This window comes from Furipterus horrens, unplaced genomic scaffold (assembly GCF_987537825.1).
Source record: "Furipterus horrens unplaced genomic scaffold, mFurHor1.1.pri manual_scaffold_11, whole genome shotgun sequence".
Taxonomy (NCBI): Eukaryota; Metazoa; Chordata; class Mammalia; order Chiroptera; family Furipteridae; genus Furipterus; species Furipterus horrens.
In genome coordinates this window covers 68329657-68348291 of record NW_028327181.1, presented here as the reverse complement: position 1 = coordinate 68348291, position 18635 = coordinate 68329657, and the positions used below count along the sequence as shown (strand labels likewise).

General features: G+C 39.6%; 1 protein-coding gene and 1 pseudogene across 5 annotated transcripts in view; both read right to left on the bottom strand.

Moving 5' to 3' along the window:
- Positions 1-18286, bottom strand: part of LOC149998146 (SKA complex subunit 2) — a 78664-nt gene extending 60378 nt beyond the window's left edge. The window contains exons 1-4 of one of the 5 annotated variants that reach the window (XM_090291114.1): positions 18074-18269; positions 14854-14940; positions 9707-9883; positions 3291-3880 (exon numbers count right to left, since the gene is read on the bottom strand). In XM_090291114.1, the coding sequence (XP_090147240.1) occupies positions 3812-3880; positions 9707-9883; positions 14854-14940; positions 18074-18106 (366 nt within the window). In that variant the 5' untranslated portion in view covers positions 18107-18269 and the 3' untranslated portion in view covers positions 3291-3811. Of the gene's footprint in view, positions 1-3290; positions 3881-9706; positions 9884-14853; positions 14941-18073 lie in introns of those variants that run through there. The other 4 variants (XM_090291111.1, XM_090291112.1, XM_090291113.1 and 1 more) reach the window with 4 other exon arrangements.
- On the bottom strand, positions 8051-8778 carry LOC149998147 (enhancer of rudimentary homolog pseudogene; annotated as a pseudogene).
- Positions 18287-18635: the final 349 nt, after the last annotated feature.

The window sequence follows — 18635 nt, the reverse complement described above, 5'->3', positions numbered from 1 at the left end:
CCAGTCAGGGAGTATTTGGACTTTCTTTTTATTTTATTTTATAAATATATTTTATTGATTATGTTGTTACAGTAATCTGAATTTTTTTTCCCTTTGCTCCCTTCCACCCAGTACCCCTCTTCCCTTCAGCAATCCCACCCCCTTAGTTCATGTTCATGGCCCATGCATGTAAGTTCTCTGGCTTCACCCCTTCCTCTTGTTATCTTCCCCATCTATTTTGTACCAACCAATTATGCTTCTTAATCCCTGCACCATTTCCTCATTTCTCCCCCTTCCACCTCACAACTGATAACCCTCCTCATGATCCCCATACCTATGATTCTGTTCCTATTCTTGTTTGCTTAGTTGGATTTTTTTGTTTTATATTCATTTGTGAGTTTGTTGTCATTTTAATGTTCATAATTTTAATCTTCTTGTTAATAATTAACTCCCTTTGAATTTCATATAATAATGGCTTGGTGATGATGAACTCCTTTAGCTTTACCTTGTCTTGGGAGCACGTCATCTGCCCTTCCATTCTAAAAGATAGCTTTGCTGGATAGAGTAATCTTAATGTGGATCCTCGCTTTTCATCACATTAAATACTCCTTGCCAGTCCCTTTTTGTCTGCAAAGTTTCTTTTGAGAAACCAGCTGATGGTCTTATAGGCACCCCTTTGTAGGTAACTCTCTGCTTTTCTCTTGCTGCTCTTAAGATTCCCTCTTTATGTTGAACTTTGGTATTTAAATTATGATGTGGCTTCACGTGGTCCTCCTTGGGTCTAGCTTGTTTGGGACTCTGTGATTCCTGGACTTGTATGTCCATTTACTTTGCCAAATTTGGGATTTTCTGCTTCATTTTTTCAAATATGCTTTCAATTTCTTGCTCTTCCTCTTCTCCTTCTGGCACCACCCCACCCCCACCCCCCGCTCCATGGTTCAGATGTTGTCCCAGAGATTTCTATGCCTCTCCTCATTTTTTTCAATTCTTGTTTCCTCATTCTGTGCTGGCTGTTTTTTTTCCTTCCTTATGTTCCAAATCATTCACTTGAGCCCATTTCCTTCCCTTCACCATCGGTTTTCTGTGGATTTTTCTTTGTTTTATTTAGCGTAACCTTCACTTCTTCCCTTATGCGTTTGCTGTACTTAAGCATATGTCAAGCCTGTGAGCATCTTCATCACCAGTGTTTTGAACTCAATATCTGTTAGTTTGGTTATCTCCTTGTCACTTAGTTCTCCCACTGGAACCTTGATCCTTTCCCTCTTTGGGGCCATACTTCTCTCTGCCTACTCATTTTGACAGGCTCCTGTGTTTGTTTGCCTGTGTCTTAGGTAGAGCTGTCGCTCCTGTTACATTGTAAGGGCGGAGCCTTGGGGATTGTGAGTAGAGTTGACCCGTTTCACCACATTGAGGCACTGTATGTGGGGAGGGGTCTGAGAAGGAACAATAATGCTTGCTCAGCTCTCACTCCTTTTCCAGGCACTTCTCTCACTTCCGCACCAGACTGGCACCTCTCTAGCTGCTACCCTGACCGTTGTGCCCTAAGGGGTGGGTCTGCAGACATTCTAGGACTGTGGGGGCCCTTTAAACAAGCGGACTCTGCTGAGAGACCAGCAGTTTCTGCCTCTACCACAACCCCCACTTGTTTGCTCAGTCAGAAGCAATGAGGCTTGATTTTCCCTGGTGCTGGGACTGTGAGCTGTGTGCTCGGTCTGGTCTGGCGCTGGGAGTGCTCCCCATGTGTCCCTCCCTAGTTTTTAAAAGATTTGACTGTGCTTTCTGGTGGCCTATGCTGCCACTGCCACCACACCACATCCTTTCCACTCCAGCTCCGCCCCTCCTACCTGTCTGGATGAGGATTTCTTCTTTCTTTCTTTGTTGTATTTCCATGCAGCTTGATTTTCTGGAACTTCTGGTTGTCTCTAGTGTTGAGGTAGTTGTATTCCTTCTTAGCTGTGGAGGGAGACGCAGCATGTCTGTCTAGCCCTCCATCTTGGCCAGAAGTCTGGACTTTCTTATAAGTAGTGGACAACAAGAAGTTTTTTTAAACTGTGAGCCATGGACGAAGAGAATTTAGGAAGATTAATCTGACTGAAAAATTCTCTCACCAAAATTTATGTACAGGAACTTCCTTAATATCAATTGCCTGAGGACTGGATAAAATTAGTATCTGTTACTAAGGTGTGACTTATTTTTCTCCAATTTTTATAAAAGTGGGGGGGGCTTTCTGTTCTTGAAATATTCTAACAAAACAACACAATTTTAACTGCAGCTACTCTCCCAACCCCGTTTTCTCAGCTATTGTAAGTTGGTCAAGAGACAAATACATTCTCATAACAGAAATTTTTAAATTTATATTGAGGTATAATTCTATAACCTACAGACCCAATATTGTATTCATTTTTCCTAGTCCTTTCAATGCTTCATTTTTATTACATATATGGAAAGATCACTTATGGAAGGATTGCTAAGTATCCTTCAAAACCAAACACCATCTCATTGTGCTTCCAACCATCCAGGCACATAGAAGTTAAGTGATTTGCTCAAGGTCACACAGCTGAAATTTAAAACCTGCTATTTACATCTCAGATACATGTCAAAGCCCAACCTTAACTTCACAACTTCAATATCTGCTTCCCCTCCCCCATTTGGCATTTCCCAGAACATTAAAAGTAATAAATTTATAGACAACTCTCACCTCTTATTGCATAAATACACCATGACTTATTTTCCTACTTGCCTATTAGCCAGATGTGTGTATTACTATTATATATAACCCTGCGATTAACATTTATATCAAGATCTGCCCCTACTTTGGACAGTTACCTTATTGTCAAGTTATTAAAAAAATAAATAAGGGGCCCTGATTGGTGTGGCTTCACTGGGCATCCTTCCGCAAAGCAAAGGGTCGCCGATTCAACTCCTGGTAAGGATACATGCCTGGGCTGCAGGTTCGGTTCCTGGTCAGAGCGTGTGCATGAAGCAACCAATTGATGTTTCTCTCCCTTCTTTCTCCCTCCCTTCCCCTCTCTCTAAAATTAAATAAAATCTTAAATAAATAAATAATGAAGGAAACATATACAAACACACACAAAACTGGCAAGCAGCAGTCGCCATTGCTCTTCTGATTTCAATTTCTTAGCTTTCACATAGTATGAACCATTACAGTAATATAGGCTGAAGGAGAACAAAGGTCATATTGAAATACAAAAGGAACAGCCTAAGAGAGCACTGGAAAGCAGAACTCATGCTGTTCAACATTAGGAAGCAGAAGGAACAGGACAAAAATAAAAGGCTCTCAACAGAAAAACCAGATTATAAAAGGTAGGTTTTATGGGAGACTATAGGTCACATAGCAGTCTCACTGATAATGTGACCACATCTTCAATCAAAATTTTCAAAAATGAAGAGTTCTATAATATATTGTATAACATAATACAAATACTTTTTCTATCTTTTAAAGCATGCTTATTCACATTGGACTGACTTATAGTGCATAAACATTCTTTTACAATAGGACATCTGTGCTACCCTGATTATACAAAAACAGATGCAAAATAATGTTAGCACTTCCTTGCCTGAAATTGCAAAACTAAATATGTGTGCTTAAATCCCTTTATTCCCATTACATCCTTTTGACTGAAATTTAGGAACATCTGCCCTTCTCATATTCCCTTCTCTTGTGAAAGGCATCACTTTCTAGTTACCCAGGCCAGACCTTCTCCTTCACCATACCCCACCTCTAAGTACCAAGTGCTAACAAGATATCCTCCTAAATCTCTCTGAAATTGATCTCTACTCTATTAGAGTTCTCCTCTGCAAGTCCATTTCTTCATAAGTCTGATACGTGAGATTTTAATTGTTGTACCGCAGTTTTCTCTTCTTCAGTCAGTGGTGACAGCTAGAAAACAAATAACAAAGTCTTTATTTCAAAACCTTTAAAGGCTCAAATATACTTTATTTTTATGAAAACCTTTACAGACTGTCAAATTGTTAACTTCTTTATCACACCAATAATTGCTATAAACTCATACTATGTATGTGATCACAAATTTAGGGAAGCAGGGAAAAATAGATTATTTAGCTATCTGTATACAAAGTACTCTGATGTTTGAACTTCCAAAGAACTTGCAATTAAGTTGAAGAAACAAGACCAAGAAATCAAACAATTTAAGGACTATAATTTAACAGAACCAAAGATATGATGTTTGAATGCCACACTGTAAACGTATTTTGGTAAACAAATGTAAATGAAAAATAACCTGGAAGTTTCCTCAGAAGTAGAAACTTGGGCTAAATTTTGAAGGATAATTAAGATGCTTTTAGATGCAAGTAACAAAAACATATTTCAAAATAGATAAATGATCAGAAAAGTTATTATCTTTGCAAAATAAATACAGAAGGGCAGACTTCAGGGCTGGTTTATTCAGGAGCTCAAGAATATAAGGACTCTTTTTTCCATTTCATGTCTCTGACATCCTTGATGGTGGCTTTTTCCTCAAGCTGACAGGAAAATAGATCTAGGCATCACATTTATGCAAAATGTTTAGAAGGAAAGTTTTCTTTTCCCAGGGCTTTCTCAGAAGTGAGAGGAAACTCTTCCTCAGTTTCTACTTTCAGACTTTCCCTCCTTACATATCATTTCGGTTAAAAACCCATTTCTGGATTAAGTTTAGTTAAAGGAAAATCCATTCCCATTACCAATCAGGCACACACTGGTGTTGAGGATAGTGCTAGCGTTATTTATCTCAGGCATGAGGCTGTGAGGGATGGCACACATCTCACGAAAAATCAGTGCTCTGTAAGGCAGGAAGGAAGAACAGATGCTAAGAAAACAAGCAGCAAATAGTATTCACAAAAGCAGATAGGAGCAAAAGCAAAGGGAAGAAGAGAAGCCAAAGGGAACTTGTAAAAGATTTTCACAGAGCACCAACAAACAGGCTGGCTGAAACTAAATGTTATATGGGGAAATAATAGGAGGTAGAACCTAAAGAATCACTCAAATAGTTCCAAATCTGCCTAAATATATACAGTCGTCCCAAGACATGTTCCAAGCCCCGCAATGGATGCCTGAAATTGGAGATAGTCTGAACCCTATCTATACTGTTTTTTCCTACACATATATACCTATGATAAAGCTTAATTTATAAATAAGGCACACAGTAAGAGATTTACAACAATAACCAATAATAAAATAGAATAATTATAATGATATACTGTAATAAAAGTTATGTGAATGTGGTCTATCGCAAAATATCTTTTTATATTTTGTATATATTTTGAAGTATATTTTATTATGTTGTTACAGTAGTTCCAATTATTTTTCCCCTTTGCTCCCCTCTGCCCAGTACCGTCCTTCCCTCCAGCAATCCCACCCCTCTTAGTTCATGTCCATGGGTCATGCATATAAGTTCCTTGGTTTCACCCTTTCCTATATTATTCTTAACTTCCCCCTGTCTATTTTGTACCAAGTGATTATGCTTCTTAATCCCTGCACCATTTCCCCATTTCTCCCCCTAAGCCCTTCCCAGTTGATAACCCTCCAAATGACCCTATACCTATGATTCTGTTCCTATTCTGGTTTGCTTAGTTGGATTGTTTTTTTTTTTTTTTTTTTTTTTTTTTGATTCAGTTGCTGATATTTGTGAGTTTGTTCTCATTTTAGTGTTCATAGTTTTGATCTTCTTTTTCTTAAGTTCCTTTGACATGTCATATAATAATGGTTTGGTGGTAATGAACTCTTTTAGCTTTACCTTGTCTGGGAAGCACTTCATCTGCCCTTCCATTCTAAATGCTAGCTTTGCTGGATAAAATAATCTTGGCTGTAGGTCCTTGCTTTTCATCACATTGAATACTGCTTGCCAGTCCCTTCTTGCCTGCAAAGTGTCCTTTGAGAAATCAGCTGATGGTCTTATAGGCACCCCTTGGTAGGCAACTCTCAGCTTCTCTTGCTGCTTTTAGGATTCTCTCTTTATCTTTCACCTTTGGCATTTTAATCATGATGTTTCTTGGGGTGGTCCCTTCTGGGTCCAGCTCGCCCGGGACGCTCCGTGCTTCCTGGACTTGTATGTCTACTTCCTTCGCAAAATTTAGGAAGTTTTCCTCCGTTATTTTTTTAACATAAGTTTTCAATTTCTTGCTCTTCCTCTTCTCCTTCTGGCACCCCCATGATTCGGATGTTGGCACGTTTAAAGTTGTCCCAGAGGTTCCCAAGCCTCTCCTCATTTCTTTCAATTCTTGTTTCCTCCTCCTGCCCTGGTTGACTTTTTTTCTTATGTTCGAAATCATTGATTTGAACCCCGGTTTTCCCTTCACCCTTGGTTTTGTGTGAATTTTCCTTCATTTCACCTAGTATAGCCTTCTTCTCTTATGCGTTTGCCATACTCAAGCATATCAGTCAAGCATATGTCAAGCCTGTGAGCATCTTCATCACCAGTGTTTTGAACTCTGTGCCTGTTAGGTTGGCTAACTCCCCGTCACTTAGTTCTCCCACTGGAACCTTGATCTGTTCCCTCTTTTGGGCCATACTTCTCTGTCTGCTCATCTTGACAGGCTCCTATGTTTGTTTGCCTCTGTGTCTTAGGTAGAGCTGTCGCTCCTGTTACGTTGCAAGGGGCGGAGCCTTAGGGATTCGTCAGTACAGGATGACCTGTTTCACGTCCTTGTGGCAATGTGGGTGGGGGAGGGGTCTGAGAGGGAACAATGCCACTTGCCCAGTACTTGCCCCTTCTCCAGGCACCTCTCTCACTTTCGTATGGGACTGGCACCCCTCTGGCTATTGCCCTGGCCGTCGTTCCAAGAGTGGGTGGATCTGCGTATGTTCTAGGACCGTAGCAGCCCTTTAAAGAAGTGGACTCCACTAAGAGACCGGCAGTTTCCGCCTCCGCCCCAACCCCCACTGGCTTGCACAGTCAGAAGCAATGAGGCTTGATTTTTCCCGGTGCTGGGATCGTGAGCTGCGAGGTCTGGTGAGGAGCTGAGAACACTCCCCAGGTGTCCCTCCTGACTTTTTGAAATGTGTAACTATGCTTTCCACTGGCCTGCTGCCACCACCACCACATCTCGTCCTCTCCGCCCTGGCTCTGCCCCTCCTACCTGGCTGGATGAGGATTTCTTCTTTCTGTCTTTGTTTGTTAGACTTCCATGCAGTTTGATTTTCTGGAGCTTCTGGTTGTTTCTAGTTTTGAGGTAGTTGTATTCCTTCTTAGTTGTGGAGGAAGACGCAGCATGTCTGTCTATGCCTCCGTCTTGGCCGGAAGTCCTCAAAATATCTTCTTGTACTGTACTCACCCCTTTCACTTAAAAGAAGCAATTTCTGGCTTCTCTTTGGCATATCCAAATTGCAAGCATCACTACTCTTGCATTAAATATTATAAAATAAGGGTGACTCGAACACAAGGATTGCTGTCCTGGGACAGTCAATCTGATAACTGAAAGAACTAAAAAGTGACTAACAGGTGGGCAGGTAGCATATACAGCATGGATACTCTGAACAAAGGGGTGATTTCCATCCCTAGGCAAAATGGAGTGGGACTGTTCAAGATTTCATCATGTTAAAATAGCTTGAAATTTAAAATTTATGAATTGTTTATTTCTGGAATTCTCCATTTGATATTTTTGGACTCCAGGTAAATGAAACTGGGGAAAGCCAAACTGCAGGTAAGGGGACTACTTTAGGTCATCTCTACAGATACTGCCAAATCTAGAACACCCCATATAACTAACTACAGAATTAGAATCTCCAGGGCAGTGCTGTCCCATAGAACTGTCTGTGATGCTGGGAATATTCTATATCTGCACTGTCCGATCAGTAGATGAAGAACTGAATTTTTCATTTTATTTCATTACTTGAATTTTAATTTATATAGCCACATTTGGCTACTGAATGGCCCAGGTGGTCTGGCTGATCAAGCCAACATTTGCCCCAAATTCACATGGATTAAATGAAAAAGTCACCTTACTGTACCTTACTGCAACTGAAATAGAGGATCTCCCTCTACTGTCCCCAAAACAGGAAAATAGTATTCTGACTGAGAAGTCTGGAAAGCATCTATAACTGACTTTTTTTTTTTTTTTTAACTAAAGAACATTTATTTATTTTGCACCAAGACTTTATCTTAGGACATAACTAAACTGGGTCACCACCCCGACCCCAACTTGAAGGGTTAGTACAGTGAATGTTGCAAAGTAGATATGAACATTAACTGATGAAGAAAAACTTTCCTCAAAATCATAACAATGTTTCAGTAAAAAAACAGGAAAAGAAAAAAAGGGGGGTGATCTTGTTCGATGCCATTATCATCTAGCACGTTCAACCCTGACTAGAGTGTACCAAAATGGAAACAGGATTACTATAATACAAAACTCCCACTACAGATCACTGTACACCTGTATTCCAAGCCCACCCTCAATCTTCCGGCACAACTATTTCCCGGCCTGTTGGGCCTGCCGACAAAGGAGCACATAGATCTTCTCTTTAATCCAGTCTTTGTTATAAGGCTGGTATGTCTGGGTATCAGCTCGGTAAACAAGACAGCTGAGGTCTGCCAGATCATCAATAAAGTCAAACAACTGGCTGATATCATATGTAATAGAGGGGCTGTTGGGATTCATTCTCTTCAGATGTTCTTCACACATTTTACAAACGCCTTCCTTCCATGCATTCGTTCACTGATTCATAGTCGGCGTAGGTTCTGCCCTCTGGCCTCTTGGTGGGCTGTACCAGCAGAATGGTGTGAGACATCGCGCCAACTCTTTCACTGCAGCCGCCGCCGACACCACCACCTCACACGAGCTTAGCCGCACGCCGAAAACTGACTTTTTTTTATAGTTCGTTCCTTCAGTTGGTTTGGTGAGCTCCCTCCACTCCCCATCCTCCTTCCCTTCTCACTAGTTCTTATTGTGAGAAATGCTCACAATAAAAACACCAGGACACAGGACTCAGCAGTAGCCGATGCGTTGTTCATTCACAGGTCTGCAGAGCTGGGGGCACGAAACAAAGATATGCGTGCCCCAACAGACAAAGCAAGCTGGCTTTAACCTAATGCAAGTAAAACCCCGTTCCCCTCTCCCTCCTCCTCCGTTTTTCCATGCTGGATACTCTGGAGTTACAGTCTAACTTGATTAATTAAATTAACTGAGGGTGGTAATTAACTAAGGGTAATCTGGTTATAGGTCTGTCTCCAGCTCTCCCTTGGAGATTTGCTAACTTGTTTGTTGAGCTGTCTAGCTACATTTTCCCATTTCCCTGTGTTTGGTGATGAATATCTTCCCCCCTTTGATCTCAGAGACATTTGTGATGAACTGCAGAATGTCACTTCCTGACTTGTATGTATGCTAATACTGTTGACTCGGAGACCCCCTAATTCAAGATTCAATTACATTTGTCCTTTGCTATTAATTATTTCCTACTGGTTTGAGGGTCACTAGTTTCTTTGTCCCTTACATTATGGAACCAACAGAGCTGGTAGATTTAATAAGTATTATCACCTTTTCTGCCATGACAGCATAATCCAAGACAGCATACCTCTTAATCAGCCATGCCAAGTTCACATGCTCATTTTAAAATACAAGGAGATAATAAATTAAAAGGGAATCAAGAAAACCTCATTTCTATCAACAGTTCAAACTGATGAATTTTAAAATGAACATTACTGAGGATTCATCTTTCAAAGCAACACTCAGAATAAAAACTTTACAAATTTAACATGTCAATTGAAAGCATTACCTCCAGGTCTGTTTGCTTTTGGAGTTCTTGTATCATGGTCATAGTCTTACTGAAAGTAGCACAGATGCGGCTCTTAGTCTCTTTCTGCTCCTCAGCAATCGGCTTAAAGCGTGCATGCAAAGTCTGATATCGAGACTTTATTGCTGACAATTCCTGTAAGAGTGTAACTGGATTTTTCTACATCAGGAAAAAATATATATGTATATTAAATTGTGGAAATGAAAAATTAAACTTCTTTTAAGAATTAAAATAAATACAAGGCATTCTACCATCCATTTAAGAAACACTGTGAATATTTTATTATGCAATTGTGTGACAAGGATGGAGAAGGGAAAGAAAGAGGTAAGTAGAAGACCTAGATTCTATCCTCAAGGAATTTAAAGTCTAGGTACAGAAGTACAGTACAGGGAATACAGTCAATAATATTCTAATAACTATGCACGGTGTTCGGTGGGTACTACAATTACTGGGAGGATCACTTCATAAATTATATAATTGTCCAACCACTATGCTGTACACCTGAAACCAATATAAAATAATACTGAATGTCACTATAATTGAAAAATAAAAATTAAAAAAAATAAAGCCTACGTATAGAAATAGTCCACAAAAAAGCAATTAAACATCAAATAAGGTCATTTTAAATGCATAGTGTTTGATACATAGTTCAAACCAATGAATTGCATAGTATTTCTAAAATACAATTTTAAACGCGATTCAGAAGATGATTAAAGGAACTATATTAATTTGTTGTTAAAGAATAAGACAATGTGAACCACTTATAAAATTCTTAAACACTGCCATGGGGCTAAAGTATATATAAATACCAATTCGCTGACTTCATTATATAAAATTCATGGCAACTCAAGCAACTATATTTATATATTAAGTGGTTTTTCAAAGTCTTTTTGGAATATAATCACTATTCCATAAAAGACATTTCATTTGAACTGGGTCCTTTCTGCCACTTGGTAACTCCTTTCAATCCCTGATGGTTCCTTAGCAAACCTTCAATACTAGCTATTCCAAACTTTCTCTACTCCCTCAATTTCCACCTACTCCTTCCTGCCATAAGACCTCACTGACTACTTTACTGAGAAGGCAGAAAACATCTAGTAAAAACTCCCTTCCTGGCATTGCATCCCGAAAGGAGAACATCTATAGACATTCTCACCATACTCAGCCCCCTAACACTGCCACTATTGCTGTCGTTCCTTTCCATGGCCTCCGTAACTTGACTTTCCTATTATTTCAATAACCATTTCAGTACCCTTTAGAGACTTCAAATACATATAGACATCTCCCCAATACTAAGGGAAAAATTAACTCCTTCTCTTGACTCTCTTGTCACTTCAAAACCAGTTTCATTTTTTTTCCATTTGCCACTGACCTTTGAGATCCTATAATATACTTCCTCAGTTTAACATACCCACAGACTAGTATTCTTTGCAAAACTTTAAAATAATTTAAAGGTCAGGCTTGCCCTATGGAATAAAATTTTAATAACCTTCTTTTTGTAAGTTTTCAAATTAATTTATTGACTGATTTTTAGAGACAGAGAGGAAGTGGGGAGAGAGAGAAACATCGATTTGTTGTTCCCTTTATTTGTGTGTTCATCGGTTAATTCTTGTATGTGTCCAGGGATCAAACCCACAATCTTGGCATATTAGGACAATGCTATACCAACTGAGCTACCTGGCCATGGCCTTAAAACAAACTCTTGATTTCCATAAAACTGTATCATCTTAGTTACCTTCCTGCTCTTCAAATATCTCCTTCATGGACCCTTCATCATGGCTATAGGCAGAGACTCAGTTCATCGCCCTCCCCTCTCCGCTTCCTTGGAGATTTTTCTCTAAGCTTTTAATGATGGAAATGTTTTTTTTTTTGTTTTTGTTTTTGTTTTTTTAATCCAACAGGAAGGAATAAAAACAAAAGATCTAACTTGAAGACAAGTAATATAATTCTGCAGAGAGTGATCAAGACCTATGCCATGAGCATTACAAGAAGGGACAGAAGACAGTATGAAAAAAGAACTCTTAGTAGTATGTTTGACATGGGCAAAGAAATAATAAATAACACCAAATGTATATTAAGCTGCCTTTTGTGGTATCTACTCAATATTGCCCCCAATGACATTGAGACCTGTCCTGTCACCCTTAGGGGTATATTTCCCATCCTATTTCTAGAGGCCAGACATTGTATTGGATAAAAGATCTCCAGCAGAACTGGAAAAATAAAGGAAATACTAAAGGCCACAACAAAGAATTTCTTTTCTTATGAACATACTGGGTAAGAAAAGTTATAAAACTTCAGATCCATGTGTTTTCATATTTAAAGAGCCCCACCAAGTAACAGCAGAATTAATGAAAGGACCTATACTGTAACCATAAAATAAATTTCACAGCATGAATAAAATATTATAGAAGTTCCAAGAGAGATGGGGGGAGGGTAGAATAAGGAGGAACACACACAAAGGATCAGAAATTAGAATGGCATCTATTTCTCAACAAGAACACTGGAAGCTAAAAAACCACAAAGCAATAATGTTAAATTAAGAAAAAATAATCTCCAATCTAGAATTCCATATTCAACCAAACCATCTGTTGACTAAAGGGTTAAATAAGGCTTAAATAAAGATATTTTCAAACATCTGATATCTCAAAAAGTTAACCTTTTGTGTATTCCTCCTCAAAGTTTCTGAAGGATATGCTTCACCTAATCAAGGGAGTAAAACAAGAAAGAGTGAAACACATGATCCAAACGAGGAGAAAAACTAAAGAAATTACTGAAATGTTGGTAAAGAAATCCCAGAAACACAGCCAGGCAGGGGGCCTGTTGCGCAGGTCGGACTGGAGCAGAAAAACAGCACAAGAAGGGATATGGGAAAGAACTGGGGAAAATGGAACTGAGGGATCATGTGATGTGTCTGACAATGTTGACAAGTCTTACAGTTCTGTTAGGAAAGTCTGAGGCTGAATGAATGATAAAGGCACAGGGAAACTAAAGAGATTGAAGAAAAAAAAATAATTTAAAGCTTCAGAAAAAGAAGTGTGTAAGAAAGGAAAAGCAAATACAGTATACTATGACTTTAGATAAAAGCAATATTTGCAGAGTCATAATCACTGTGGTCTGAATGTGTCCTTCCAAAATTTATTGGTTAAAACCTAACCCCCATGGAGATGGACTTAGGAGGTAGGACCTTCAGGAGGCGATTAGGTCAGAGTAATTATGAATGGAATCAGTGCTCTGATGAAAGAGGCCTCAGAGAGATCTTTCTCCTCTGCTATGTGAGATTATAATCAAAAGTCTACCAGAGACGAGGGCCCAAACCTGGTCATACTGACACCTTGATCTTGGACTTCTGTTATTTACATGAGACCCAGTTGGTGGTATTTTGTTATAACAGCCCAAAGACTCAATCAGATATATGTACAACCATGTACATAGTGGCATTATTCACAATATTCGAAAGATGGAAGCAACCCAAGCACCCCCTGACAGATGAATGTATAAACAAAACGTGGTACCTACAGACAATGGAATGTTATTCAGCCTTGGAAAGGAAATTCTGGTACATACTACACCTCGGGTGAATGTTGAGGACATTATGCTAAGTGCAATAAGCCATCACAAAAGGACAAATACTGTATTGAGTCCACTTTTTAATGTACCAAGAGTAGTCAAGTTCATAGATAAGAAGCAGAATGGTGATTGCCAGGGGTTGGAGGGAGGGTGAAACGGGGAGTTATTGTTTAGTGGATACATTTTCAGTTTGGGGAGACGCAAAGTTCTGGAGATGGATGGTAATCATGGTTGCATTTAATGTGAATATACTTAATACCACTTAAATGGTTAAAATGGTAAATTTTGTTATGTATAGTCTACCACCAAAAACAAAAAAGGATAATAATGTAAAATGGTGTTGGTGCTCTGGAAAATAAAATAATAGGCAGTTCCTGAAAGTATTAAATGTAGAGTTAGCATTTGGTCAGCAATTCTACTCTTAGGTATATACCCAAGAGAAATAAAAGCAAATTTCCACACAGAAACCTGTACATCAATGTTTAGAGTAGCATTACCATAGTCGCCAAAAAAAGGAACCAAAATGTCTATCAACTAATGAATAAATAAGAAAATGTGGTATAGCCATACAATGAAATGTTATTCAGCTCTAAGAAAGAATAAAGTACTGATTCATGATACAACATGGATGAATATTTAAAAGATATGAAATGTGTCTGAAAAACATATAGGTGATCCCATTCACATTAGATAGTCAGACAGCAAATGTACAGAAATATAAAGTAATTAATTAGTGGCTGCTTGGAGCAGGCAGTGGGTGGGGTTGGTAAGTGACTGCTAATGGCCATGTGTTTCTTATTGAGGTAATGAAAATGTTCAAAAATTGATTGTTGCGATGACTGCACATCTCTGAATATACTAAAAACCACTGAAATGTATACTTTGGAAGGATGAATTTTATAGTTATGTGAATTATGACTCAATAAAGCTGTTTTGAAAACAAGTTGTAGAAGAGAAAAATAACTGGAAGTGGAACAAAGATGAGATGGAAAATGGAGAGAAAGTTGGAGCATCATGTGAAATGCCTTCCACATAGTTCTTGAAGGACACTGACTCAGAGGAGTCCTTTGGCCAGTCATTTGGTGGTACCACTGGACCAGAATTGGTTTGTTGTTCTTCAGTCAGAGAAAAGAGGAGAAAAACAAAGAAAAAGCTAAGTCAGTTAAGGAGCTAGAATAGTCCTAGTAAGGAGCTAGAATGTTCAGTAAAAACTAAACACTCACCATGCTTTACCAATTTTATATAAAATAATATGTTAATTTGTACTTCCACTCAATCAAAAAAATGTTACAATGTCAGAGGCTTCCACAATGGTTCATTATTTCCTGACTCAATAATTATTTTTAAGTGTAAAAAAAAAAGGTAGCCACAAATTCCCTTGACTATGGAAACAATAGTGTGTTCTCATATGCTGTGACCAAGTTTCCCACATAAAAAGATTTTAAGATTCTATAAACTTAGTACTTAATACTGTAATTGTTATAACCACTATTATTAGAAATACTATCAGAAAATCTTGTAATAAAATTTTCTTTTGAAAAGACATTGATTTTCCAGATTACCTCGCCTGTTGAATCAGGATGATTAATCTTGATTTCATATTCCAGCCTGTATTGAATATAATCCAGGTCAGAGTCAGCTTTCTGGAACTAAAAATCAGCATAAATCATTATTTTGTGAAGTAAGAGGCATATTAATAAACACAATTCTGCAACTATTCCTTCTTTTCTCTTTATATTTTTTAATATTTTGATAATGTGATATATAACTCGTTTTGAAAAAAAGGAAATAAAAAATATATAAAAATCTTCCATGGTCTATATATAATACCCAAGGTCTATTAAAATTTTTAAAACTACTTAACATTTTGAAAATTTCTCTATTACCACAGAATTCTTAAGATTATCACATGTGTGGCTTCAGGGTTCCCTTAAAACAATCTCTATTTTAGAAGCCCTTAACTTATTTATGAACCAGAAACCCTTAAGCCTATGTGTGTTCTTTAACTTGATATTTTACTTCTGCTTAAAGTTTAACTAGCATAATCCCATAGTCCATTTAACAATATCTTTTTTTTAAGAGAGTCATTTCAGCAATGACTTCTTGTAATACCTGGAAGTCCACAATGTATTAACATTGTCAAATAGTAACAAAAAATAGTGGTTCCTGCTTTTGAGTAACTTATATTTTACAAGATATGACAGAGCCCTGATTGGTGTGGCTCAGTTGGTTGGGTGTCCTACCACAAAGCAAAAGGTCACCAGTTCAATTCCTGGTCAGGGCACATGTCTGGGTTGCAGGTTCAATCCCTGGTCAGGGTGTGTGAAACAACTCATCTATGTTTCTCTCCAACATTGAGGTTCCTCTCCCTCTCTTTCTCCTTCCTTTCCCCTCTCTCTAAAAATAAATAAATATTTAAAAAAAAAAGAAAGATACAACAGAGTGTGCTTTCAATTGACAGTTGGGTGGATGATGGAGTCAGCTAAATTTTCAAGGACTTTTGCAAGCCAGTTGTTAAACACAGGTATCACTAAGATTTAAATTATGTGAATTTATAATTAATCTATTAAAACAAATAAATACTCAAAAATCATAACTTCCCAGTTATTTTACTATTATCTGTGCTCTTGAGGTATATCATAACTGTATAGAGGAAATACAATATCATGTGCTAAATACACATGTCTTTCCAACTCTACTTTCAAGGACATCATAGGGGTAGCTAAAATTTGATCAGGATGGAAATATTTACACAGGAAACTTGGCAAATGCTAAAAGTCAGGGGTTTATACCACTGCTTTCGGTTTTTTATTTTTTTAAATTCCCATGCCCCTTTAGCCCCTGGCGAGGGGGCTTCATTGATTGAAGCATCCTCCCATACACCAAAAGCTGCTGGGTTCAATCCCCGGTGTGCAGGAGGCAACTGATTGATGTTTTTCTCTCTCTTTCTCCTTTTGCCTTCCTCCCTGACCACCCCCTAAAAAATATAAGTAAATACATCAATAAACATATCCTCAGATGAGGATTAAAAAAAAATTTCCCATGCCCCTTTTAAGTAATGTATACACACTTCCAATTACAAAATATTTGAGAAGACAATAAAATTATAAACAGGCTTTAAGAGACAGAAAATTCGAAAAATTAAAAGTAGAATTACCATACAATCCAGCAGTTCTACTTCTGGGTATACACCAAAAAAAAAACTGAAAGCACGGAAACAGATATTTGTACACCCCTGTTTATAGGACCATTATTCATAATAGCCAAAAGGTGGAAGCAACACGTGTCCATATTAACAGATGAGGAAACAAAATGCGGTACATACATACAATGGAATATCATTCAGCCTTATAAACGAAGGAAATTCTGATACATGCTACATCATGGATGAACACTGAGGACATTATGCTAAGTGAAATAACCCAGTCACAAAAGTACAAATATTAAATGAGTACCTAGAGTAGTTCAATTCCTAGAGAAAGTAGAACGGTGGTCACTAGATACTGGGGTGAAGGGAGAATGTAGGGTTACTGTTCAATGGGTGCAGAGTTTTAGTTTGGAAAGATGAAGCTCTGGGGATGGATGGTAGTGACTGCACAGCAATGTAAATATTCTTAATCTGCATTCCCACCAACAGTGCAAAAGCGTTGCTTGGAGAAAGCAACGCAGGCATAAATGTGTGATTCCGAAGGAGCAATGCCGGCGAATGGCAAGGGGGGGAGGGGCGGACTGCGGGGTGAGAAAGCTTTTGGCTTCTTAACCTTATTTTTCTTTACCGAAAAACCGACAGGAGCTCAATGACGGGTGAGTCCGCCAAATTCCATGTTTTAAAGGAAGCCAGCCCAATTGAAAAAACAAAACTGGTAACGCTGAAGGTAAAATAAGGGAACTAACAAGATTAAAAAACGCGGCCGATCAAGCTAGTAGCTAGTAGCCTAGGGACGGAAGGGAGTGAATAAAGAGGGCAAGTGGAGAAGCGTCCATAGAAGAAAACTAGGACACTCTCCAGCTGGCGCCCCCGTGCAGGACGAGCACTGAGGGAGTCCTTTCCAACGATTCGCCCCCGCCCCCTACCTTCACAAACGAACGAAACCAGGCACCTCAGGAGCAGGGAGCCTTCCTCGTGCGATCCCGCCCGTGCTCCAGGAAAGGAGCTTAAGGTCCAGGTGCCCATCGCTCGCTCCCCCGCCCAAGGACTGCCTGCCCCTGTGGGCCAAACAAAAACGTGTCTAGGGGCGTTCTTGGCCGCTAGGAAGTTGAGCCCGCAAGTCTGGCATCCTTTCTCAGACTTCCCAGCCCGCCTAGGAGGATGCGAACAGTTCAGGCCCGAACAGATTTCTCTCCGCTACACTCCGTTATCCCCACCAAACCCCACCCTCCACCCCCTTTTTCTGGAGTGTGACCGACCTCTCCCCTTCTAGGGGCCTGTGGGGACCATTCCAGTCACATCTTTGGGTGGAAATACGAACGTCCACACCAGCTACAGCTCCTTGAGGGGCAGAAAGGTGAGGGCAAGGAACAAACTATTTCAATGGCCCCACACCCTCAGCCTCTCCCGACATTTCCCTCACTAGTTGCCCGGATGTAACCCCTTCTCTGCACGCCCCCCCCCCACCCCCAGCGGTTAAAAGAGCAGGCAGCTCCCTTTGGTGCAGGAGGAGGGAACTCAGGTTTGGTCCAGCCTCCGCCCAGGGTTTCCGGCGATTCCAAATTGCGTCCCACTTTGGCGGCCATCCGGGGAAACATAAACTACCCAGTAGATCTCCTTCACTTTACACTCACCATCAATTCCAGCTTATCGACCTCCTCCTCCATGTTGAATAATTGACATTCCTCAGGCCGCCGCGGCGCTTAAACCACAAACCGTACTAGCACTGAGGGTCCCTATTGGACAGCTGTCACTCAACGTCTTGCACTCGTTGGCTCCTCCGCTTCGGCGGCGCCCGCCCATTGGCGACTAGGTAACACCTTTCCTTAGGAAACTCCTTTTCCTGTTGGGCAAAAAGATTGGTTGCTGCACTCTTTTTTTTATTTTTTTTCATTGGTTACACCCTCATCTCTGCTTTCAGTTTCTTAGTTAGGGCTCAGCAGAGAAGATTGCGATTGGTGCAATCGGAAGAAGAGCCAACCAATGACACAGCGGCTTCCACAAACCGCACAGGAGGAAGTGACACACCTTCTTTCCTCTCCTGCTTCTCCTCCCCTCGCTCCCGCCTTCTGCTTATTCATACCAAAGCACCTCAGCTATGATTGGCCGGAGCGTGCTGCTATCTCAGCCAATCACAATCCAGATTGTGCTCTTACGTCACTGGGAACGCCATTCTTGGAGAGAACGTGGCTACGA